Genomic DNA, 22,497 nt, shown 5'->3' with positions numbered 1-22,497 from the left:
CTTTCCAGGGACAAGGTCCCTTCGCAGCTCCCAAGTCATCCCTCTCTGGGTGAAAGCAGGCTCACGGCATAGAAACCACCCCGAGAAAGAGGGAGCAGGGTGGCCACCAAGCAACTAGGAGCAAATGGGGAACACTTGGGCATTTCTGACGGAGGACAGAAAAATCTGATGAAAACAAAGCCAGATAAACCGGAAACACCACCTCCAAGTGATCAGACCGCCTTTTCCAGCTAGGATGCTGCTGGGGAAACTGGCCCCTTTGGGAACTTCCCCAGAGGCTGAGGGTACAGGAGACACACCTACAGGGTCAGGCCCCGGAGAGCTTCTGGGCAAGTGTACATTAGTTGGGGTCAACCTCCACTTGGCTGAAACCCCCAGGGAGAAGCCGAGGTCTAGACCCCATCAAATAGTCACCCACCAGGACCACAGCCAGAGAAACAATTATGATGACAGTTGGTCAGCCACTATTCCGACAGGCTGGGAGAAGAAGGGGTGTGGGGGGCATGTGTGGCTGGTTTGAGATTTTCCTGGAGCTATGAGCCAGGAGTTGAGGCTGCCTGGAGAGAGGGCGGGAAGGGGCAGCTAAGTCTCCTGGAGAGATGGAATAGGACGGCTGAAGCTGTGGGCCCTTTGTCATTGCAAACTTATTTTCAAAAGAGGCAGGTAAGTAGCTGCTAGGGCATGAAATAAAAACGACATGAGGCAAGTGAACTGAAATCTGGCAGGAGAAAAGACCAGGGCAAAGGGCACTGGGAGCAGTGAAGGCCTTTAGGTGTGGCAGGTGGGAAAGTCCTCTGCCTGCCAGGTTCTCTACACAAGGGCAACTTAGCAAGGCGGGGAGCAGAAGGCAGAGGCAGAGTGTGAGCTGGTGTGTGTGCCCATGGCAGAGGTCTATCTCTTTCCTCAGTCCTTCTGCCTCTCACATTCTCTAGGCCCTGAATTATTAGATGAGTCCTGGGTGACCTGGACTGGTTTGCAGTGTGCAGTCTCTATTAGCATTTTACCAAACTTAGCTAAATAAAATTACAAACAAACACACCGAAGATTTGTTAATGCACATATTTCTTACTGGAATTCCTCTGTGTTAAAGTATTTATTTTAAAAATCCTCCACCAATGTTCCTACCAAGTAGCACACCTTCCAGTTTCAAGGGTCCTATCCCTTTCTCCCAGCTTCCCCCAGCTGGGGACTTTGGCACTTACAGAAACTGATGAGGGAGGTCAGATCCTGAATCTGAATTTGAAAAATGTCTGGGTGGGATCCGCAGGGGTTTTCCCTGGAGAAGGGATTTCCCACTCCTTTCAGTCCCTGCTCTTCCCAGGTGACTTGTGGGGACCTCGAGGGGTTTCTGCATTAGCTGCTGGGGAAACGGCACACGGCGGCCCGACAGCCTTCCCGGTCAGCAAAGGCACACTAACGGCTGGGTGGACTCCAAACGAACCTGCCTCTTCTGGGTGTGAAGTTCCTCCTAACGCGCTGTGGCTCCAGGCACTGGTTCCCGCTCCCTGAGAGCTTCCCATCCAGCACTGCCTCTCCTGAGTCCCCCAACCAAGGTTCCGCAACTCGCTCACACCCTGGCCTGGCAGCCCCACACCGGCCCCACCGGGACAAGGATCCCCCAAAGCCTGAGCTCTGGGCTCCAACTGCTGCTGAAGGCATAGGGGATGGCGGAGCCCTGGCAGGTTGGACGGGGGAGGCGGCACAGAATCCTCGGTGAGCCCTGGGGCCTCTGCCACAGGCCAGGGCCAGACAGAGTGCGGGACGTCCCGGAGCAGGGTCGGGAGAGAAAGCCCTCCGCCCCGGGGCTTTGGGCGCGGAGATCAGCTCCAGGGACACCCTCGGGGCCTCCAGGGGTGCCAGAGAGAAGCCCCGGGCAGCTCCCGCTGCGAGTCACCCACCCCCGCCCCCCAGCGCGCCATTGAGTTCCGGAGGGGCTACACGGTCGCAGGCAGCCCTGGTGAAGCAGCTTCCACCCGGAGAGGACCCGCTTGGGGCCGGCCGCCCCTCAGCCCTGCCGCCCGCCGCCCGCCAGATGCGCCAGGCAGGGGCGCGGAGCCCTCACCTCGGTTGGAGTGGCTCAGCGTGGACGACTGGGAGGACTTGGACTTCTGCCTCCTGACCGTCATCATCACCTGCTCCTGCACGCGCTGCCTGCCCGACGTGCCTGTCTTCATCCTTTGGTCGGACGGCAAGGCCAGCGTGGAGTTGTCCTGGTCCTGGAAGCATTCGTACGCCAGGGCGGTCTTGAGCGGCGAGTGGTTCATGGTGCTGGGGCGCGGGCGGTGCGGGCGGTGCGGAGCGGAGCGGCGGGCGGGAGCGTGGTCTTCTCGCGCTCAGCGGCTCCCTGTGGCCATAGAGTGTGCGATGGGTGAGGGAGGCCTCCCTGCAGCTGCTGCCGGCGCCTCCGCCCTGGCTCTGCCCTCGCAGGCACTGCGGCCCGCCCTCTGTCGGACAGGATATACACCCTGCCCTGCACCTCCCACTCGGCGGCGCGCTCCGCGGAGGCTCTGACGCCGAGCTGCAGGGCACCGCCGCTGCCGAGAGGCTGGGCGGGGGGCAGGGCTCCCCCGTGTGGGGCTCGCGTGCCTGCTGCCTCTCCCTTTCTCGGCCCACGACCTGGGGCTCCGGAGACGCCCCTCTGCCCTGCTCCTGCCGGCTCACGGAGAAAGCACGCGCTCAGCTCGGGACCCCAGGACACTGCTCTCTAGGAAAAGAGGCTTTCTTGACCCCCACCGCGCCCCAGAGAGCCGGGTGCTGAGGCCGCGGGGCTGCAGACTGAGGGCAGGGACAGCTCCTGCCCAGAGGGACTGCGCCGTGGCGCGGACCCCACCTTCTGCTCTACACAGCTTCCAGCGAGCGGGCGCGAAGCCGGGCAGGAAGGCCTCGCCGGGGCCACACCCGAAACACAGAGCCGCAGAGTAGCACATCTGTCACTTTTGCGTGTGTCCCCACATGCCACCTGAGTAGTGCATCCTCTCTGAAACGTCATACGTAGCCCCTAAGACAGTGCCTGGCATGCATTAAACACCCAGTAAAAATATTTTTGAATGGGTGGATGATGCCAGCTAATTTAAGACAAATCAAGCCGAACTTGAATCCTACCCAGATCCTTACTGAAGAACCAAAGCTGCCTCATCCCTAAAACTCCCCACCGTGGACTTGCTGTTCTTGCACTGCCGTGTGCCCGCTCCTGCAGACACTCGAGGCCGGGACGTGCTTGGTGACGCTTCATTCAGGTGGCGCCCGCCCCGGCCTCGGAGGGAGCCCACATGGTGACTTTGGTGTGTGACAGCAGCTGAGCATTTTTCAAAGTGCTTTGACGGGAGTCTCTCTAACAGGCTTCACACCTGCAGTACCCCCTGAAGCAGGTGATACTGAACATTTTTTATCCCCTTCTCAGTGACTCGAGTTTCTCATCCCAGACATCCTCACTGAGCAGTGAGCAGTGCAGTCTGGTCGGATTCGAGTTTGGTCTCTGGGAGCTGTGTGACACTGTCACAGCTGTCACGCTTGCTGTCATTTGCAGTTGCTGTTCCCCACTCACACACAGCACTTTTAATCTGCGGAGGGAGGGACTCTCAGAAACCTGTGCTAGCTGGGAATTCTGTGCAGGGAATGGATCCAGAGGACTGAGCCAGGTGAGGCGGCGCATGCCTGTTACCATCCCAGCTACTCAGGAGGCTGAGGCAGGAGAAGGGCAAGTTCAAGCTCATCCTGTGCAATTTCGTGAGACCCTGTTTCAAAATAACATTTTGAAAAGGGGAGGGGATGTAGCTTAGCAGTAGAGTTCTTGCCTCACATACCTGAGGCCCTGGGTTCAATCCCTAGTAGGACAAATAAATGAATGAACAGACCAAGTGAGCACCTCAGCAGTTCTATGAAGGTCACTCACTCGGTTCTGGAGAAGTGGGTGTTATACACGGGGAGCCCTGCTTTCCCGGAAGGCCTTCCTGAGAGCCACTTACAGAGCAACTGTAAAACAAACTGTAGTTTCCACTAGAAATAGTGTTATAATTGAGGACTGTGTTCCTAAAGAGTGACAAAGCTATCCGAGAAGTGACCAGAAACACGATCAGACTCAGAAGTCGAGCACCTGAAACCCTTCGTCGTCACTCAGCATTGTCAGATTCTGCTTCCAGCCGAGAGCTCCCAGGGCCACTCGGAGCCTGGGATGTCGCCTGCCCCCGTCCACACTCCACAGAGCGGGAGAAGCTGCAGGGTCCTGGTCACCCGGGGCAGAGCCTCTCTTCTAAACAGGCCCGGCGACTGCTGCTCCCGTGCTCACTCCACCACATCATCTCGCCTCCCTTATGAAAGTCTATAAAATGGGCATTAAAGTTCAGTGCACACCGGTCACGTAAGGGCTGAGTGTGCTGTAAAGTACACGCGACAGCCCATAAAAATGAACTCCATTGTATCACACACTCGGCCTATCTGAAGCCTAATATGCCAGCTGTGCTAAACCTTAATTAAGTCTTTAAAGGATGACAATTTTGCTACCTTCTAGGATGTAGAAGGGCCCTGAAGGAGGTGATTGGAGTAGCCCATGTTCCTATTCAAAGCAGCTCCATAAAAGCCGGAAGTGATTCTCTTTAAGACTGTTTCCAGGTTTGAAGTTCAGGCTTCTGGTTCCTGCTGTTATTTTGGAACTGATATTGAATATCGATAGCACCACCAACACTTGCCGATTCCTACGGCACCATGCCTGCCAGTCAGACGTGCAGCTGAGCCCTTTGTCCCGACCATGGCTTTGACCCCTTGTGATGGCCCTGTGAGGGGCACCAGCACCATCATCCTCCGTTTTCAGATGAGGAAACTGAGGCTCAGTGAGGCCCCCGCTGGTAACTGGCAGGGACAGGGCCAAGCACAGGAGCTGGGCTACAGCCTGGGGCCTCAGTGGCGGTGCCAGGCCGCTCCTCATGATCCCTCATGACAAGCAGCGGGTGCAAATCCTTCCACAGACCGATCTCTGGCAGCCGCCGTGCCCATAGCACGACACGGAAGTCAGGCCGCTGGGCTGCAGCCCCATCCCTAACTTGCTCCACAATGGGGTGTCTGTCCCTAGCACCAAATCTATAAAATGAGGGCTCAGCGTTGATGGCCCTCATGTCCACTCCAGCGCCCCCACTCTGTAATTCCTTTCTTTTTTTTTGGTACCAGGGATTGAACTCGGGTCCTTGCGCTTGCACAGCAGGTGGCCAAACCACTGAGCTAAATCCCCGGCCCCCCACTCTGTAATGCTGTCGGCGTTTCTGGTGATTACAGAGCGAGAGGATCTTGGGTGGTATTTTCTCTGTTTCCCTCTCCCAGCAGCAAAGTGAAGGGGGCCCTGCGAGCGGCCAGAAGATGCTGGCGGCCACCGGCTGAGCCGTTGCTGTGCACCCCGGTCTACCCCACATGCGTCACCTTGCCTGGTCCTCTCACAGCCGCCCTGTGAGGTGTGGATCTGGAAAGAGGAAACACACCGAGGAAGGTTCACTCCATAGCGAAGCCTAGATTTGAGCCCAGGTCCCACTGCTGACCTAGGAGAGGGAGGGAGAGGAGGGGCTGTCAAGGCCCAGCTTGGGGCAGGTGAGCGGGGTGTGTTCAGCTGCAAGAACGGGTTTGGGACTCAAGTGTGTGGTTTTGAGCCAGCCATCTCTCTCTCTCTCTCTCTCTCTCTCTCTCTCTCTCTCTCTCTCTCTCTGTCTTCTGCCTGCATCTCATTTCATTTGTGGCCCTGTCTCAGAAACTAACCAAAAAAAAAAAAAAGGTGATATTGCTAAAGTAAAGAATAAATATCAAGGAGGAGCTGTCATGTGAGCAGAGCATTGAAATGGCATCCTTCTGGGTGACTGCCAGAACTTAAATTTAGGCAGTGAAAAGTTCTAGTACACATGGGTGACTCGAGTTTGGAGGATGAGGTGTGGTTCAGGGAAAGCTTCCTGAAAGAAATTAATTTTGACTTATTTCTGAAACAAGTAAAGTTTCCTCAACAAGGCATTGGAACGAATGAATAAGATTGGGTCTCTAATTCTCTTGCTGCAGCCTCCAGAATTAAGTGTTACCCAGATTTAACATCCTGGGGCTTCAATGTTCACCAATGTAGGGAACATGGATTCATTTATTCAACAAGTATTTACTGAGCACTTACCATGTGCAGGCCCTGTCCTAGGCATTGAGGACACAGTGATGAAGGAGACAAAGTCTTGCCTTGTGGAGTTCACCTTCTAGAGAGGGGACAGGGCTGGGACAGGCTGAAGATGGATCCTGTGAGGGCTGAGAGGCTTCTGGAGCTTGTGCTGCCTCTGAGAGTAATGGGGTTGCAGCTTCGTCTAGCTTGGGTTTCAATCCCCTCGGGGTGCTCTGAATGGATGTCTGCACCCCCTAGGGATCTGGAGGAAGAGGTGACCTTTCTGGACACTATGCTTGCCACAGTGGCCCCCTTGTCTCAGCACATCTCTGCAGCTGCCCTCTGTCTGAGGCACCCCAAACTTCCTGGACAGTGGCTATAGGGCCTGCTCTCTTTCTTCAGGGCTTTTCTAGCTGAGGACCTTTGATCATTCAGTAGGGTCCTCGACAGTTGCCTGATCCAGGCCTCTTCTAACCTGCCCTGATAAACTCATACTGCCAAGTCCCAGTCTCTCAGTAGCCTCTCTGTGTCCCCTTATCATTCTGTGTTCCTGTTAGTCCTCGACAAGTCACTCCGTGTCGATGCCTGCTCCCATGCCATTGCAGGGATGCCCATCCCTCTGCAGAGAGCAGGATCAGTCAGCCTCTTAAGTATGCGTCGAGACAGACACTGTGCCAGCCCCCGGGTACCATGATGGATACAGACCACACCTTGTCCTTATGGGGCTTACTTTCTAAAGGGTCGGGCAAAGGGTAAACTTGTACATGAGCTACAAAATGATGGCCAATGACCGTAAGTGTTGCGGAGGAGCCCGATGAGAGGCTGGCGGAGAATATAGGGAGGGGCAGTTGTAGCCAGGGTGGACAGAGTGGCCAGGTGGAGACTTGGAGTTTGAGAGGCAGCTGCCTGTCTCAGGAGTGGGATAAGGGGCTGCAGGCAAATGGAACCGTGAGTAAGGCCATGAGCCTGGCATACCCTCGAACCCCAGATGAGTGACAGGGAGGTGGGAGGCATGAGAGGAGCAGATAGCACTTTCTGTAACGATGAGAGCGTCCTCTCTGTGGTGGCTGCTTAGTTTGGTCACAGTTGTATGAGATACAACGATTAAGTTCCTCAGGTACACTGGCCACAGTTCAAGGGCTCGGTAGCCACATGTCGCTTGTGGATATTGTGCAGTATAGGATCATGCTAGACTTTCTCAACTTATGTCTGGGCTTTGAATTTTATTCTCAGAGTAACAAGAAAACAATGAAAGACCTCAAGCAAGAGGATAATGAGACCCTCCCACTGCCACTTTCAGTGGTATTAGCCTTTGCAGGAGAATCCAGAAACAGATTCAGTGCCCCTGCTGGGGTCCTTCATGCCTGGCACCTCCAATGTGTAAGACCCTTGGTCCCACTTCATCATATTCACTTGTTTTATGAGTGCAACAGGCTGAGGGAAGGGATGAGTGCTTCTTATTTCTGCTTCCTCCCTGTCTACATTACTGGCATGCATCAGGTGCTCAGTAAATGTTTATTCGGCTGAACTGAACCTGTCATCTTGTTCTGGAGCGAGGCAAACTGCAGACCGTTCCCAGGACTCTTGAGCCCAGGTGGGTTTTGTGTGTCCTGGCCAAGCCTTTGCCTTTAAAGGCCCGTTTTCCTTAGGGTCGTCTCTTCCCACAAGTAGGGACTGCCTCTGAAAGGCATGCAAAGCCGCCAGCCTATCTCTGGGAGTCATGAGGGCACGGGGAACCCTTCTTTCCCTTCCTCGCCCCTTCCTTCCCAAGGGAGATTCATGTTAGGAACCCATGGCTTGTTCGGCCCTTGGCCCTGTCCTGGCAATCCCAAGAAAACCCAGTCTAAGACATCATTTCACAAGGAACCAAATAAATGATGCTTCCTAGAAACATTGTGGGGTCTCCTTCCAGAATCCTAGACCTGGGTGGCTCTCAGGGTACCTTGCCAGGAGTGGACCAGACTCAAACTTGCCTTCTGGGGAAACTGTAGGCTGCCCTGCATACCTGGGGCTGGAATGCACAATGCATGCATGGAGGCTCCCAGCCGTGGACGGGAACAGGGGACATGAGGAGGGTTGGACAGCAGGGGCCACTCCCCACCCCTTTTTAAAAAATCAGGTTTATTGGTACATTTTAGATATATGTAATGATCTCATCCATCATAGGGAATTTGTACCTGTACATGATATACCTTTTTCTTTGTACCGGGGATTGAACTTGGGTCCTTGCGTTTGCAAGGCAGGCGGTGTAACCACTGAGTTAAATCCCCAGCCCTATATGATATATCTTGTTTCTTCTTTTTTCCCATTCCTCTCCTCTCCCTTCAACCTCTCTTCTCTTTCTTATTTACAAAAGCTTTGTTTCAATTTTTTCCTTCTTTTCTCATTTTTTTCCTTTTCCCTTCCTTCCTCTCTCTCTCTTCCCTGCCTATTTCCCCTTTCCATTTGAATATTTTCTTCCTACTTCACAATATGTATTATAAATTTTGGACCTTATTTATACTTTTGGTTTCTCACACCAGAGAAATGCTGTGATATTTAAACACGTGTGTCTGATTTATTTCATTAAGAGTACAGTCTCAAGGTGCATCCATTTACCTAGAAATGTCTTAAGCTTATCCTTCTTTATGGCCAAGTAGTACTCCATTGTATAAAAAGCTACATCATCTTTATCCATTCATTAGTTGATGGGCATTTGTTTCCAAGATTTAGCTATTACAAACTGCTGCTATAAACATGGGTGTGCATATATCGCTGTGGTGTGATGCTTTTAATTCTTTCGGGAAGATACCAAGAAAGGGAATAGGAGTGTCAAATGGAACCTCTAGTCTTAGTTTTTTGAGGAATCTCCACACTGATTTCCACAGTGGCTGCACCAGTCTATACTCCTACCAACAGTGGAGAAGGGTTCCTTTTCCCCCACAGCCTGGCCAGCATTTGTTACTGGTTGATTTCTTGATAACAGCCATTCTTTCTGGGGTGAGGTAGAATCTTAGTGTTGTTTTAATGTGTATCTCTTGAATGACCGATGATGTTGAACATTTTTTCATATATTTATTTGCCATTTGTACTTCTTCATCTGAGAGTGTGTATTCATTTCAGATGCCCATTTTTGTATTGGATCTTTAAATTGGAGGGGTCTGAATATTTTGAATTCTTTATATATTCTACATATTAGTCCTTTGTCTGAGGAACAGCTGGCAAAAAAATTTCCTCCCTCTGTGAGTTGTCTCTTTTCTCTGTTGGTGGTTTCTTTTGCTGTGCAAAAGCTTTTTAATAAGATGAGATCCCAGTTGTTGATTCTTTGTAATATTTCCCATGGGGTCGGGCTTTTGTTCGTAAAACCTCTGCCTACCCCTATGTCTTCAAGAGTTCTACCTACTCTCTCTTCCAGAGATTATCCCTTCCGAGATTCTCTCTTCCAGCAGATCTCTTCCCCAGCCCCTTGACAAACACCCCAATTGGAGGAGTGGAGCATGTGACCATGGAAACCCTATCCGAGCACACCAAGGACAGAGGACTGACCTGTGTCTCTGTGAATGGATACAGCACCTGGTCTGCCCTGATATGACAGGGCTGGCCGAGGGAGCAGACAGGCAGCAAAGGGGCTGGGCAGGAGGCCCAGAAATGAGGGCCTGGCTGAGTCTAGGGGGTGCTGGGCTGGGCAGCTAAGGGTGAGGCGGGGTGTGCACCTAGTGCTCCTGGGCCCTCCAGAACTCTCAGGGCTGCAGGTCTGATCTCTCTGGGTGGGGTGGGTAGGGCAGCAGCCAGCAGGGAGGGAAGGTGATGAATAGCAGCAGTGACCCAGCCTCATGCTGAAAGGCTGCTGTCAGCACTAGACTTGCACAGTGCCCTGCCCCTGTGCCAGCCCGAATCCAAGCTCTGTTCTCCTGACACCGTCCTCTGGGCTCCTGCTCCACCCCTGCTGGCAGTGCTCTCTGGCAGCCCTCTGGTGGACCTACAGCCACAGCCTGAGCCACTACCTCAGGATCCTGTCAGCCCTCAGCTTTTTCTGGGACCAAAAACCACTTCTACACAGATTCCAGACCTGCCCAGGGAGGACCCCAGAAAAATCAGAACAGGGTCTTCAGAGGTGACAGACCAAGGTGTGCACCCCAGCTTTACCACCACTGGCTGTGTGACTTTGAGCAAACCACTTAACCTCTCTGTACCTCAGTTTCCTCATTTGTGACATTCGGTTAGAAACATCCATTTCTCAGGGTTCTTATGACCAAAGATGGCTTTACATATAAAATACCTGTCACTGTGCCTGATACACTGTAGGAGCTTAATAAGAAACAGCACTTCTTCCTCCAGCAGCACCTCTACCTTCTAACTCTTCCACACTCTTCACTTTAGTCCTGTTATCCCGGGCCTCACTCCCTGCCCCAGCCCTTCCTCCTCAGTCTCAGAGCTTTCAAATATCCAGGGGAGGGATGCTTGAGGGGCTGTCTTTATTGCCCTGGGACACTTTAGAAAGTCCCAGAGACTTTCTTGTCTAGTCCCTTGGCAACCAAGTGCAGAGAGGATGGTGACCTGACCTTGTGAAGGCCTCTGCTTCTGGGTCCTGGGCCCTCCTGCCTCCTGGTAGGTGACTGGGTGACAGGCTGGGGCTCCAAAGGGAAGGCGAGGCAGGGAGGAATCCAAGAGGTGGTTCTTGGAGGTGCTTCTGCACTGCCCTGGGCTGGAAGAATTGGTAGTATTTGGGAGGTGGAGCGGCAGAGCCTGCAGGAGCGTCAGGTGTGTGTGTTGCAGAGCTGCGCAGGCCCTGTGCACTTTCTGGTTGTCTCACAGTCACCTGCCCAGCCCGTCCTCAGCCTGCACAGCCTTGGTGGTGATCTGATGAGTCACCGGCCCTTGCCTGCAGACAGGGCAGCCACACCCAAGGCAGCTGGCGCTCGGACTGTTTCTGCTCTGAGCTTCGGGGCAGGCAGTCGGCCAGGCCATGGTGAGTACTGGTGGGAGCCAAGATGCTCCAGGGGCCTGGGCCAGGCTAAGAACCTGCTGAGTGTCAGAGTCTCTTGTCTGCATTGCCCCATCACCCTGGCCAGAGCCTCTTAGAGAAAGTCCCGGCCCTGTGCTCTTCTATTGAGATTGCCAATAATGAGCAACAGCGTCTCCCTGGTCTGTGTTCAGTAAGCCCTGGGCTGCAGGCTGCTGTCAGAGGGTCTGGAGTCTCCCACCACTGGCCTGAGCCTGGAGCCAGGGCCAGTCACCTATGGCTTTTTCTGCCAGGCACAGCTGCTACTGCATCACTGCCCATCAAGTTCCATCACAGCCTTGGCATTTGGATCCCAAGTCAAACCTCTCTCCTCACAGCTCCCCTGGATGTCCTCAGGTGGCAGTAACTCCTCCCTCTCCAAACTCTTACTATGAATCGCTCCTCTGAGGTGCTACTTGGCACACCCTGCTGTCCCTCTGTGCGCTATCAGCTCTTTGCGTTACCAGCACATCTAACCCCATGTTCTGAGTATTGAAATGGCTCCGTAAATGTCTAGTCAGCAAGCTACACGTCATCAAGTGTTCTGTTAGACGTCGCTGGTGCCCCTTCCAGCCCACCCCGCTCCAGGCAGCAGCATCACACTGGTGAGCACTCACCTGCCTACACTTTGGGCACGGAGAGCTGGGAAGGGCCTCTCTCTTGCATGTCCAAAGGACATCTGGACATACTTGGCGCCTGCCAGACTTGGCCCTTCACTGGTTGCTCTAGGAGCCCCTCCAGCTTTGGGGTCCTCCATCACAGGGAATTCTACCCCAACCCATTGTCCTGGAAGTTGGTCAGCCAAGCAGGGATCACTGGGGTTGAGTTGGCAGGAGGGATCAGCTTGGGGCTCCCCTGGGAACCCCTGAACCATAGCTTAGGCCAAGTATACCAGCTCCCTGGGGCTCAGGCTGGGGTGGGATGATTGGGGGACAATCGGGACAGGGTTTGGAAGGCTTTTAAGATCCAGGGAATACTGGAGACCACAGGAATTGGGAAGGTGAGTTTAGAGCTCAGGGAGAGTTTTGTGTTTATTGCTCCAAAAAGAAATCATTTGAAGATTCTCACAAAGAGGGAACAGGGTTTTGATTGTTACTAGTTTGGATGATTTTGCCTCCTCTACTTCTATCCCTTTGCACATAGAATCATTTTTTTTGTTTCACACCTGTCCAGTATTTTACAATTTACCTAGTGGTTTCCATCTTTTAGCTCTTGGGAGGTGCCCTTCAGCACCTTGAGAGTTGAGGTTGCCCTTGTCACTGCTCTGTGGTAGGCACAAGGGGACTCGGGCTCAGATAGAGTATGTGACTTGCCAAACCCAGCCCGAGCTGATGGGAGAGCTGGGTTTCAAAGGTACTCCCTGTGACCCTGAGCCAAGTGAGTTTCTTCCTGGCCACACCACATGTGCCATAAGACATTGCTGGGAAGGAGAAAGATGCCGAAGACCACAGTCTTCGGGGGGGATCTTTAGTGGGTTGAACGGTCCCCTCAAAGAAGTCCAAACTCTAAGCCCCAGAACCTGTGTCTGTGTTTCTCAAACCATGTTTTGGAAAAGAGTCTTTGCAGATGTAATTGAGTTAAGAATCTTGAGCTGAATCTTGAGCCAAATCTTGCCAGGTGCCATCCAATGTTAGGTGATTTTCCATAGGACAGGCAGAGGGAGGTCTGAGACACAGAAGAGTCCTGTGCTGACAGGGGCAGAGCAGGGACAGAAGGTGGCACTGAAGTACAAAGAGTACTGCTCTGATGGTCCCTGGTTCCTCACTCACCCATGCCAAGGAATGCCTGGAGCTACCAGAAACTGGAAGAAGTGTTGTCAGAGCCTCCAGAAGGAGCCAACCAGGCTGGTGTCTTGATCTTGGTTTCCAGAACTGTGACAGAATACATCTGTACTGTTCTAAGACACCAAACCTGTGGCATTTTTTGCAGCAGCAAATATAGCAGATTACTATTGCCAGTAACCCCGAAACTCCCAGTCACGTGGCATGAGGTGTCAGCCTCTCAGCAAACAAAGCCACTCAACACATGGCTCACGGAGGTGTGAGACCCACGACTGGCCGGGGTAGGGGGCGGCAGTACTCGAATGACACAGTCCCTCAGCAATGGCACAAGGCAAAGACCAGTTGGCTTCTGCCCTGCATTGGCGAGTCGACCTCTCATGCTCCACCCTCCCACTTCTGCGTTTGGTTTCACTCCACACCGAAAGACCGGTGATGCCCTGATGGCTCTGGGAAAGGGAAACAGCTGTGGCAACGTCATTTCTTTGCCAGGAGGAATTTATGAAGCCAGTTGCGCCTCTGCCAGGAGGTTGGAGGGGCCCAGCCTCCCAGCCTGGCAGCGCATTATTTTCATTCTTTCTTACTTAATGGGATGTCTTCGGGCAGTCAAAGGCAGCAGTCACCACAAAACACAGCAAGAAAACATAATAGGACTTGGTCTTCCTCTAGGCCTTTTTTTCTCAGAGCCCAAGCTACTTTATGACCCTTGGGAAGCAGAGTCCTGCCCTGCTGGTCCTCGGCTCCTCACACAGCCTGGTGCAAAGCAGAGCTGGCCTGGCCACCAGCTTGCTGTGTGACTTTGGACAAGTCGCCTACAGCTACGGGGTTCCAGATTCCTTGCTTTAAAATGAGAGGGCCGGGCGAGACGCTCTAAGTCAGTACTTCGCAAATCTTGAGGTGCATCTAATCCTCCAAGGAATCTCATCAAAGTGCAGATTCTGACACAGCAGGTCTGGGGCAGGGCCCAGGGCTCTGCATTTCTAACAAGCTCCCAGCCCCTGCTGAGGCTGCAGGTTCTCTGACCTCGAGCAGAACAAGTCTCAGGCAGGTCACCTCCTCCCGATCTGTAAAATGTTAGCGTCTCATCGTCACCTCCTTCCCCAGGGTGCCGTCTGAAGAACTAATGGCCTAACATGTGTATGAGTACTCTGTAAGCTGTAAAGTTCCATACAAACAGGTCTTTAAAAAAAAGCACCAATAATACAACTGAGATTTGATATTTGAAGCCGAAACACTTGGTTCAAGATCGAGTTCTAGCACCTCTCAGTAGCTGAGGGCGCCCTGGGTGAACACTCGCGTTTCCTGTGCATGTAGAACGGGGAATCGGCCTGCGCCGTGTGCCTGTGAGGAGGAGTAAATAAAATAAGGCCGCTGGGAGCAGCAGCACAGAAGGCTCGTGTGTGCAGACAGGACCATTCCTGACAACACTCCAGAGAGTTGTCCCAGTTTAGGCTGGGGGCCGGGTAGCAGGAGGGCCGAGGCTTCTGCCCTCACCTGTTCTTGTCCTTCGCCGGCGGGAATTCATCTGATGGGCTGTGCTATCATGACCACTTGGTCCCCAAAGTCCCCCACAACACTTGAGCTCCTCTACTCCCCTGCGATCCTAGCTGCTGGGCCCCCAGCTCCCTCTGGCCGAGTCCCCTGCTTACACTTGTGTCCCCCGTCTGCAGCTGCTGGGGGAGTCTGTGAACCCGGCCTCAGACACCACCACCTGGAGTTGAGGTTAGGGCAGGAGGGAGGCCCCTTGGCCCAGACCAGGGGGAGCCACATTTCCCTTGCCTTGGGAAACTGCCCGCTGCCTGGGGGTGCTTGTGCTTGGGGGAGCACATGGCATCGGAGTCAGCTTGTGGGGGTGAGTGGGCAGCAACGGGGAGCAGCCCCCATCTGCCTTCCAGGTCTTGACAGTGGGGCTCCTCCTCCAAGCAGGGGCTTTTCCTCTGCCACCCCGACCTCAGCAGCCCACCTGTCCCCTCGAACAAGCCTCCCCCAGGTGCACCAGATGACAGCAGGAGCAGCAGCGCCCAGCCCTCAGAGAGGATTCCTGGTGTAGCCTCTCAGACCAGTGGCAGTGGAGTCTGGTTATGTCTAAACAGAACCATTACCCTAATTGCTGTTTGTGCTAATTATTATGTCACCATCGGTCCAACAGCAAGATGGGATTACTCACCCTCCTGGCCACAGAGCAGCAGCCGCTAAAGGACAGAGCCTAAGCCCCAGGGGAGGGAGGGCCAGATGCAGCTCAGGGACCCCAGTGCCTAGCAAGTTCTGTCCAGGCCTGAAGGGACCCTGACCATGATCAAGATGCCTCTTAGTTTCTAGGTATGAGGGTTCAGCTCTGCTGATGTGCAAAGTTCACATAATATACTTAAATGTACAAAAAGAAAAAAGACACGAAAAAAGTGAACTACCTTACTGTCTGTAAACAATTCTATTAAGGCACCTTAATGATGGGGAGTCAATAGTAGAAGACTAATCAAATTTTCTTCCTGTAGGTAACCGGGGGTGCTTATATATAACAACCTCTCCGGGCTTCATTTGAGTGAGTATTCACTTCAGGATGAAAATTCTCTGTCAGGGCTGTTCCTGCCCTGCAAAAGGGGGCTCCCCGCCTCCAGGCCCAAACGTGCAGTTGAGGGGAAGTGGGGACCACCTTCTGCCTTGACGCAGAGGCTTCCGCTGTGTCTGAGGTGACCACTGAGGGCCTCCTCCCCTGCTGGCCAGCCCCCAGCCCCACCTGAGTGCTCACTGATCCTGCCAGTGTCCTGAGTTCCAGCTGTGACTCGAGCTCCATCCATGCTGGGCGTGTCACCTGGCAGTCTACAGGCTGCTTTTCCCACCCTAACAGTGACTCCCTGATACATCTGCCAGTCAGCATTCCCTGCCTCCTTTGCAGCATCCTCAGGATGTGCAGAAGCTTCCAGATGCCCTGTTCGTCTCATAAAGGTGTAGAGAGCTGGGGGAGGAAAGAGCTCAGGACCCTCTCTCTGGACCTCTGCCTTCATCATCACAGTTGGCCTCCCTGTCCCCTCGGGGATGTGGCCTCAGGAAGACCCTAGGCTTTCCTGAGAGGCTTGTGACTTCCCAGCTCTGTGTCCCAAGAAACAAGGACCTGCGAAAGGGCCTCCTGAGCTGCCTCTGGATGTTCCCATCCTGAGAGGATGCTGGAACCTGATGGTGAAGGAGGGCAGACTACTCAAGTCTCACCTCCACATCCTCCTCCCCAGCCCACTGTGGGCCACAGAGGGTTTTCTCTTTCCTACTCTCATCAAGTGGAAGCTTCTCTAACCATCCTCTGCCTACATCTGTCCCTGACCCTCCTGGCTCAGCCAAATCACAGAACTGTGGTAAAAGGATGACATCAGGAAAGATGTGAAAACAATAGGATTACACAAAAAACTCAAAGCAACCTGAGGTAAAGGATGAGCTGGAACTTGGAGCCAGAAGGACAAGTTTATATCCTGAGTGCTGCCTTTTCTAGGCAGAAAGAGTGTGTGCAACAGCAGAGATGCGGCGGGCTGGGGATTTAGCTCAGTGGTTCCACCGCTGGCCTTGTAAGTGCAAGGTCCCAAATTCGATCCCCAGTACCAAAAAAACAAAAACAAAAACAAAAAGCAGAGACTCGGGGATAGTGTGGGGCGATCTGCAGCAGAGCTTGGCACGCTCTCGAGCGCCGGGCAAAGGAGTGTATGCACTGGCAACCAGGAGCCAAGACGCTGTTGTGGGGCCTTTAAGAGAATGACTCTCCTCTCCAGCTCACGTGGATAGAGCAGCAGCCTGCTGCTGTCCTTGCTGTGACTGATGGCTCCTGGCTTCCCTCACCTGCTCCAACTCAGCCCTGACTTGGTGTCGGGGATGCTAGGGACAGAGCCTCTCGGTAGTGGGAGCCCATGTAACACCATGTTAACTGGCACTCAGAGAAGCCTAGGGTGGGGTGGATATAAAGCAGATCCACAGAGAGGCAAGAAGAGATGAGGGCCCCTCGGGGAGCCTTATAGCATCCTCACATTTGGGATCCATTATCACTGCAGTAGACAGCTTTGAGCAAGGGAGGGGAATTAAAACAATTGGAATAAAAACAATGATGACAGCACCTGCATTTAGCAAGTGACTCCACATGCCTGGCTCTTGTGATGGTGCATGGTCCTTCTGGCCACCCGCCAGTGTCCATCCTCTCCCCAAGCCCTGCTGTGGACACTTTCCTGCTGAGGAAACCTCTGTGAATCATGAGTCACACTGGGACCCAGACATGGGAGGGCCAGGGGAGAAGGGTGTCTGGCCCATGTGGGGTAAGAGGAGCAGGTACCTCCCATGGCATGGATGATTCTCTCACTCTGGGAAACAGCTCTGCCACAGTGGGAGGTCATGCTAAGTGGGTCCTCTCTCCCCACGACTCCCTGGAGCATGGCTGCTGGGACAGCAGGTCCAGGACCCGAGAGCAGCAGAGAGACAGGGATGGTGCAGGTTTGGGGAGATGCCAGGGTGCAGCCCCGTGACCGGGGAAGACTCTGATCATTTCCATAGGTATCCGAAGCCCAATTTCTTATTACTTTCATCCTACTAATGGCTCTCAGATTTAAAAAGCTTAAGAATTCACTCAGCAGAACTTCTCTTAAAAGACACATTTCAGGGTTGGGGAATGTAGCAGTGGTAAAGTTATTGTCGAGTATGCATGAGGCCCTGGGTTCTGTCCCCAGTACAATAAGTAAATAAATAAATCAATATTAAAATCTACAGAAAAGCAAAGGGCACATTTCAGGAAAGCACCTAGGTTTGGGCTGAGGCTCAGGAATATGAATTTTTTTTTAAATTTTTTTGAGAGAGGCTCTCACTGTATAGCCAGGCTGGCCTTGAACTTGAGATCCTCTGCCTCAGCCTCCTGAGTGCTGGGGTTATAGGTGTGCACCACCATGTCTAGAAGGAATATGAATTGTTAAGAACACTTGAGTCCAGCCAATTTTTGTACATTTTTTTATTGTGGTAAAATATACGTAGCATAAGAGCTATGATTTTTGTCAGGTTTAATGCATTTGTATTCTGTGAACCGTCACCATCCATCTCCAGACTGTTTCATCATCCCAAACTGGAATTCTCATTCCACCCTCCCTTGGCTCCTAGCAACCATATCTATATCTGTCATTAGGAATCTGATGACTCTAGGAACCTCTTATAATGTCCTCACATGGTGCTTTTCCTTTTGTTCCTGGCTTATTACACTTAGCATAAAATGTCCTCATTTTGTACCCATGTTGCATCAAATGACAGAACTTTCTTCTGTTTTCTGGCTGAATAATTGTGTTTGTTTATTTCTTCCTTCGGCAAAGGACACTTGGGTAGTTGCCACGTTTTCATTACTTCGAATGATGTTGCTGTGGACATTAAAGCACAAATACCTTTTCTGGTCCCTGTTTTTGATTCTCCTGGGTGTGGGCTCAGACCCTTTCCTCACTTTTAGCTCTGCTGCTTCTCCCCTTTTACTTGCATTACCTCTGACACTTTCTTGGTATCTGGCTTCCAACTCCCATTGCTTGCTAAATTCCAAGAATTTGCCTGCTATTAATGTACACTAATTTTACAGCAACAAACCCCTTGGGGCTGCCTCCATGAAGAGACAGGATCAACTTTAGCTTACTTTGCAATATCCCACATCTTACATCTGCCCTTTCAGGAAAAGTTCTCCATTTATTACAGATCCATTCTGCATCTGATGCTTTCTACTTCTCTTCCCACTGGAAAGCAAGTTATGCTTTCTGAGCAATTTCCATTTCTCTTGCTGTCATTTAAACACAGGTTATATTGTGTCATCCTCCCTAAGTTCCCAGAGACCTCTATAATTATATTTTTTAGAAAGTCTTTCAGGACTTGAGAAGTTCATATAGCTCCAACTTCCATTTACTGCAGGCAAAACTCAGACGACTATTCTGTGTGCCCAGTGATGTGCCAGGGAAAAGCCCGAGACTGGAGAGGAATGAAGCGTGGCCTTGTTTCTGAGGAGGCCGCAGGCGTGAGGGCAAGATTTATGGGCATGAGGCAATCCAGAGAACAATACAAGACAGAGGTGATTCATCTGCTTTATATCAAAGCAAGCAGAGGGTGTGGACAGAGCTGCTCATGTTGGCATAAGCAATATGAGAAGAAATAGCACAGCAATGGTGCGAATGTACAACGCGGGCAGGGGGACAGGAAGACAGACCTGCAAAGGGAGGTGAAGAGTGCAGTCTGGAAGAAACCCTAAACTAAAAGCAGAAACAAATTCCTCACAGTGTCTTGTGTTTCAGAGTACATGGGCATGATATGAATTCAGAGACGAGACAAGGTAAGTTTAAAACTGAATGAGAAGGAAAGAGATTGCAAGGTTAGGAAAACAACTGGAGGCCTAAATACAATTAAACATCTAATAAGTGATTTGGGAAGAACAAGGCCATGAATCGAATGGCATAATGGGAAGGCTTGAGGCCATCAGAATCAGCGCAGAGAAAGAGGGACAGGATGAAAGCAAGGAGAGAAGATAGTAGGTTTGGAGAAGAAAACTAACAGTCAGCTAATATAAGAGTAAGTACTACTGCTAAAGGAGAGAAGCAGAGAAATGAGACAGAAAAGGTATTTTCCATAAACATAGGAAGGGGTTTGCAGATCTAAAGGGCACATGGCGTAGCAGAAAAACACCAAAGAACAAAGAACACTGAGACACAGCCTATTCATTACGGAACTCCAAATCATAAAGCGCTTTCCAGGTATCCAATCAGAACAGAAAAACCAGTCATTACAAGAGAGGAGACTCAACTTTATCTTAGATTTTCACATTCAATGACAGAAGACAATAAAGCTATGTGCCCCGGAAATGGACTCCCCAACCCCGCACTAAGGAAGTTGCGTCCAGGGCTAAAAGCAATGGCCTCTGATGTGGTAAGTCCACCTTGAAAGTAAAATCTGACAAGGAACACCGGAAAGCCATGAATAACTGGAGCTAAAGAACTTATAACAGAGGACCCGGGAAAGGAAGGCTAATGGTGGGCACTGCATCTATTTAGACATAGAATTGCTGCAGACCAGGGTATGAACATGTAAAGCTCCCAACATAATGGAAATGATTCCGCAGCAAAAATCAGGAGATGAGAGAGGGGAGGAGGTGGCATGGGAGGAAGTGATGGGTGCTGATCATTTCTGCTGTCACACCAGGGAGTCAGCCTTGCTAAAACGAAAGGATAATTTACAAAAGCCAGGATCGCAGGCTTTCAAAATATTTTTTTCTTATTCACAGAGAGATCTCTTAGGTAAAAATGTCTCTTGTGGTCAAGAAATATTTATCAAAGATTGAATAATGCTTTTGGATTTATTTTCCCTATCATATACAGGTGCAAATGTGCAATATTTTATATTGCAAAAGTATATAACATACAATCCCATGATGATAGAATTATTCATTTATCTATCATCTACTGACCATTTTTCTGTATTTGTGTCTGGAGAGAGGCCAAGACTGATCTTCACTGATACTCATGTTGTTTTATCTGGGTGGTTAGATTTTGGGCAATTGAGTACTTTGTTCTTTGCAGTTGCCAAGCTGCTTGGATTTTTATAAGAAGCATGTACCACTTTGACACAGAGTGTCAGAATCATTGCTTAGAAACATTAAAGGAAAGCTTAATGGCCACGCAGCCAAAAATTACCCCAAATGCAGAGGGGTGGGTTGTCAGGAGATGAGGGCTCTGATCCCTTCCTCTGGCGACAGGGATGGCAGATGCAGCGGAGGACACAGGGTTTGTGCCGGGCCCTGGAGAAGAGGCAGGTTCACCAGGCACCTCTTTTGCCAGGAATCTCAGGGATTTTCCTCCCTCACCTTCCTAGATCTATGGGAGAGGTAGTATGGACTGTTCTTTGGATGAAGAAACTGAGCCCAGCAAGGAAAAGTAAGAGAAGGACATGCTAGATAGAACCACAAGGCACAGGTCCTTCTGCATAGACAGGGGCCTTCAGGACAGCAAGAAAGCCAACTAGCAGTGTGCAGACCTGCACTCCCTGGGCCAGGAGTTGAGCAGAACTCTGAGTGGGGCGCATCCCAGCTGGAGTGAGGAAGATCCCAGCAAAAGCGCAGAGGGAGGGCCTGTAACTGTGCAAGTGTAGACACAGCAGTGGTGTTTGCAGGACTGGCCTACAATGGCAGTGCGATGGGACAGGGAAGGGAGCAGTGATTGGCGCCAGCTAATCAGACGTGGTGCCTGCCATCTTGTGCCACATCCCATAGCACAAGAGAGGGTCGGCAGCATTGGGGACCAGCTCTGGCAGCAGCGGGCAGCACCTGGCTTAGGCTGTGGGTCCTCCACGGTGACCCCCAGGCCCAAGAGAGGAGGAGACCAGGAAGTCTGAAGCCACAGCAGCTGGTAAGGCCATGTGGCAACTACACCCACCCAGACCTGCAGGGCACGAAGACTCAGCTCTTGGCTGGGGTCATGCTCTCGAGGTCATAAATATCTCTCCTGCTCCTTTTGCCTCCCAAAAGGTCATGAAGTCATTAATTACATAGCAAGTGCCAATAAAATGGTCTTGGTCTTCCTCATCATATCCAGAGCCCAGGGCTGTGGGACTGCAGAGCCCAGGGCTTCTGTTGTGTGCCGGCTGCCTTGCTCCATCTGGGCTTCAACACCCCCGCACAACTGCCCACCTCCTGGACAGCGGAACTGTCACAGCACAGGAAGTCCAGCCCTGCTACCTACCCACAGGTGGCCTCAGCAAAGCCATTCCACCCTTCCCACCACAAAGGGCAGGGGTGACTCAAGGCCCAGACATGCAAGGGGACCCAAGAGGTCTTTGGAGAGCATCGGCACTGCCCTACATCACTCTGGCGTGTGAAGCTCACTCCTTCCCTCGGCATGGACACAGTTCCTGAATTTCACTTCCCCCTGCAAGACTCTGAAACCGCCTCCCTGGACAAGCTGGAGGTGGAGAGTCCTCGCTTTGAAGCCCAGTAAATTTGGTGTGAATCACAGCTCAGCCACTCACTAGTTGTGTGACCCAGGTGACCTGGCCAACAGCTCAGAGCCTCAGTTTGCCCGGACATTAAAGGAGATTAGATTGTCTACCCCATGTGTCTTGTCATGGGATTTAAGATTGACAGCACGGATAAGGTGCCCCAGATGTCCCTGCTGCCACCCTTTTCCTTATTGTCCCGCGTACTGTTCCCTGCTGACCCACTCCTGACCCTGCCCAGGTCGGTTGCAGCTGGTGGCCTTGCACCGCCAGGCTGCCCCTCTGGGCTCAGTCCTTGACCAGCTGGGACAGGCTGCAAGTCCTGTGCCACTTCTAGGCCCCTGGCCATTTAACCCTGTTCTCAGCCCTGTGGTGTCGGGTCCCAGATTCCTGCCACTTGGGAGAGTGGGGCTGGGCTGCACTCTGGAGAGAGCCCTGAGCCTGGAGTAGTGGTGGAACTGCCAAGAGATGCACGTGGATCCCAGCTGCCCACAGGAAAAGTAATTCCAACCACACCTGTCACTGAAAATTTTCTAGTGACCACATTTCAAACAAAAAAAATTAAAGAAACAGGTGAAATTAATTAATGGTATATTTTATTGAATATATCCAAATACTGTTTTGTTACTGTTTCATCATGCAATCCATCCAAACACTAGAGG

General features: G+C 51.9%; 1 protein-coding gene and 1 long non-coding RNA gene across 2 annotated transcripts in view; one reads left to right on the top strand and one right to left on the bottom strand.

Annotated features, from left to right (window-relative positions):
- Positions 1 to 2,452, bottom strand: part of Pkp1 (plakophilin 1) — a 44,868-nt gene extending 42,416 nt beyond the window's left edge. The window contains exon 1 of the mRNA XM_004862253.3: positions 2,063 to 2,452. Within this exon, the coding sequence (XP_004862310.2) occupies positions 2,063 to 2,264 (202 nt within the window). The 5' untranslated portion in view covers positions 2,265 to 2,452. The remainder of the gene's footprint in view (positions 1 to 2,062) is intronic.
- Positions 2,453 to 19,652: 17,200 nt separating this feature from the next.
- LOC110345336 (uncharacterized) lies at positions 19,653 to 22,274 on the top strand. Its single transcript, XR_002388623.2, has 3 exons — positions 19,653 to 19,774; positions 21,114 to 21,249; positions 21,369 to 22,274. It is a non-coding gene; the product is annotated as an uncharacterized LOC110345336 (long non-coding RNA).
- The last annotated feature ends 223 nt before the right edge of the window (positions 22,275 to 22,497 follow it).

The sequence above is a fragment of the Heterocephalus glaber genome, unplaced genomic scaffold, assembly GCF_053883595.1.
Source record: "Heterocephalus glaber isolate CG9 unplaced genomic scaffold, H.glaber_assembly_v1.0 deba00001600, whole genome shotgun sequence".
Lineage (NCBI taxonomy): Eukaryota > Metazoa > Chordata > Mammalia > Rodentia > Bathyergidae > Heterocephalus > Heterocephalus glaber.
The sequence above is the reverse complement of the archived record's forward strand: the minus strand, read 5'-3'. Positions and strand labels throughout refer to the sequence as shown.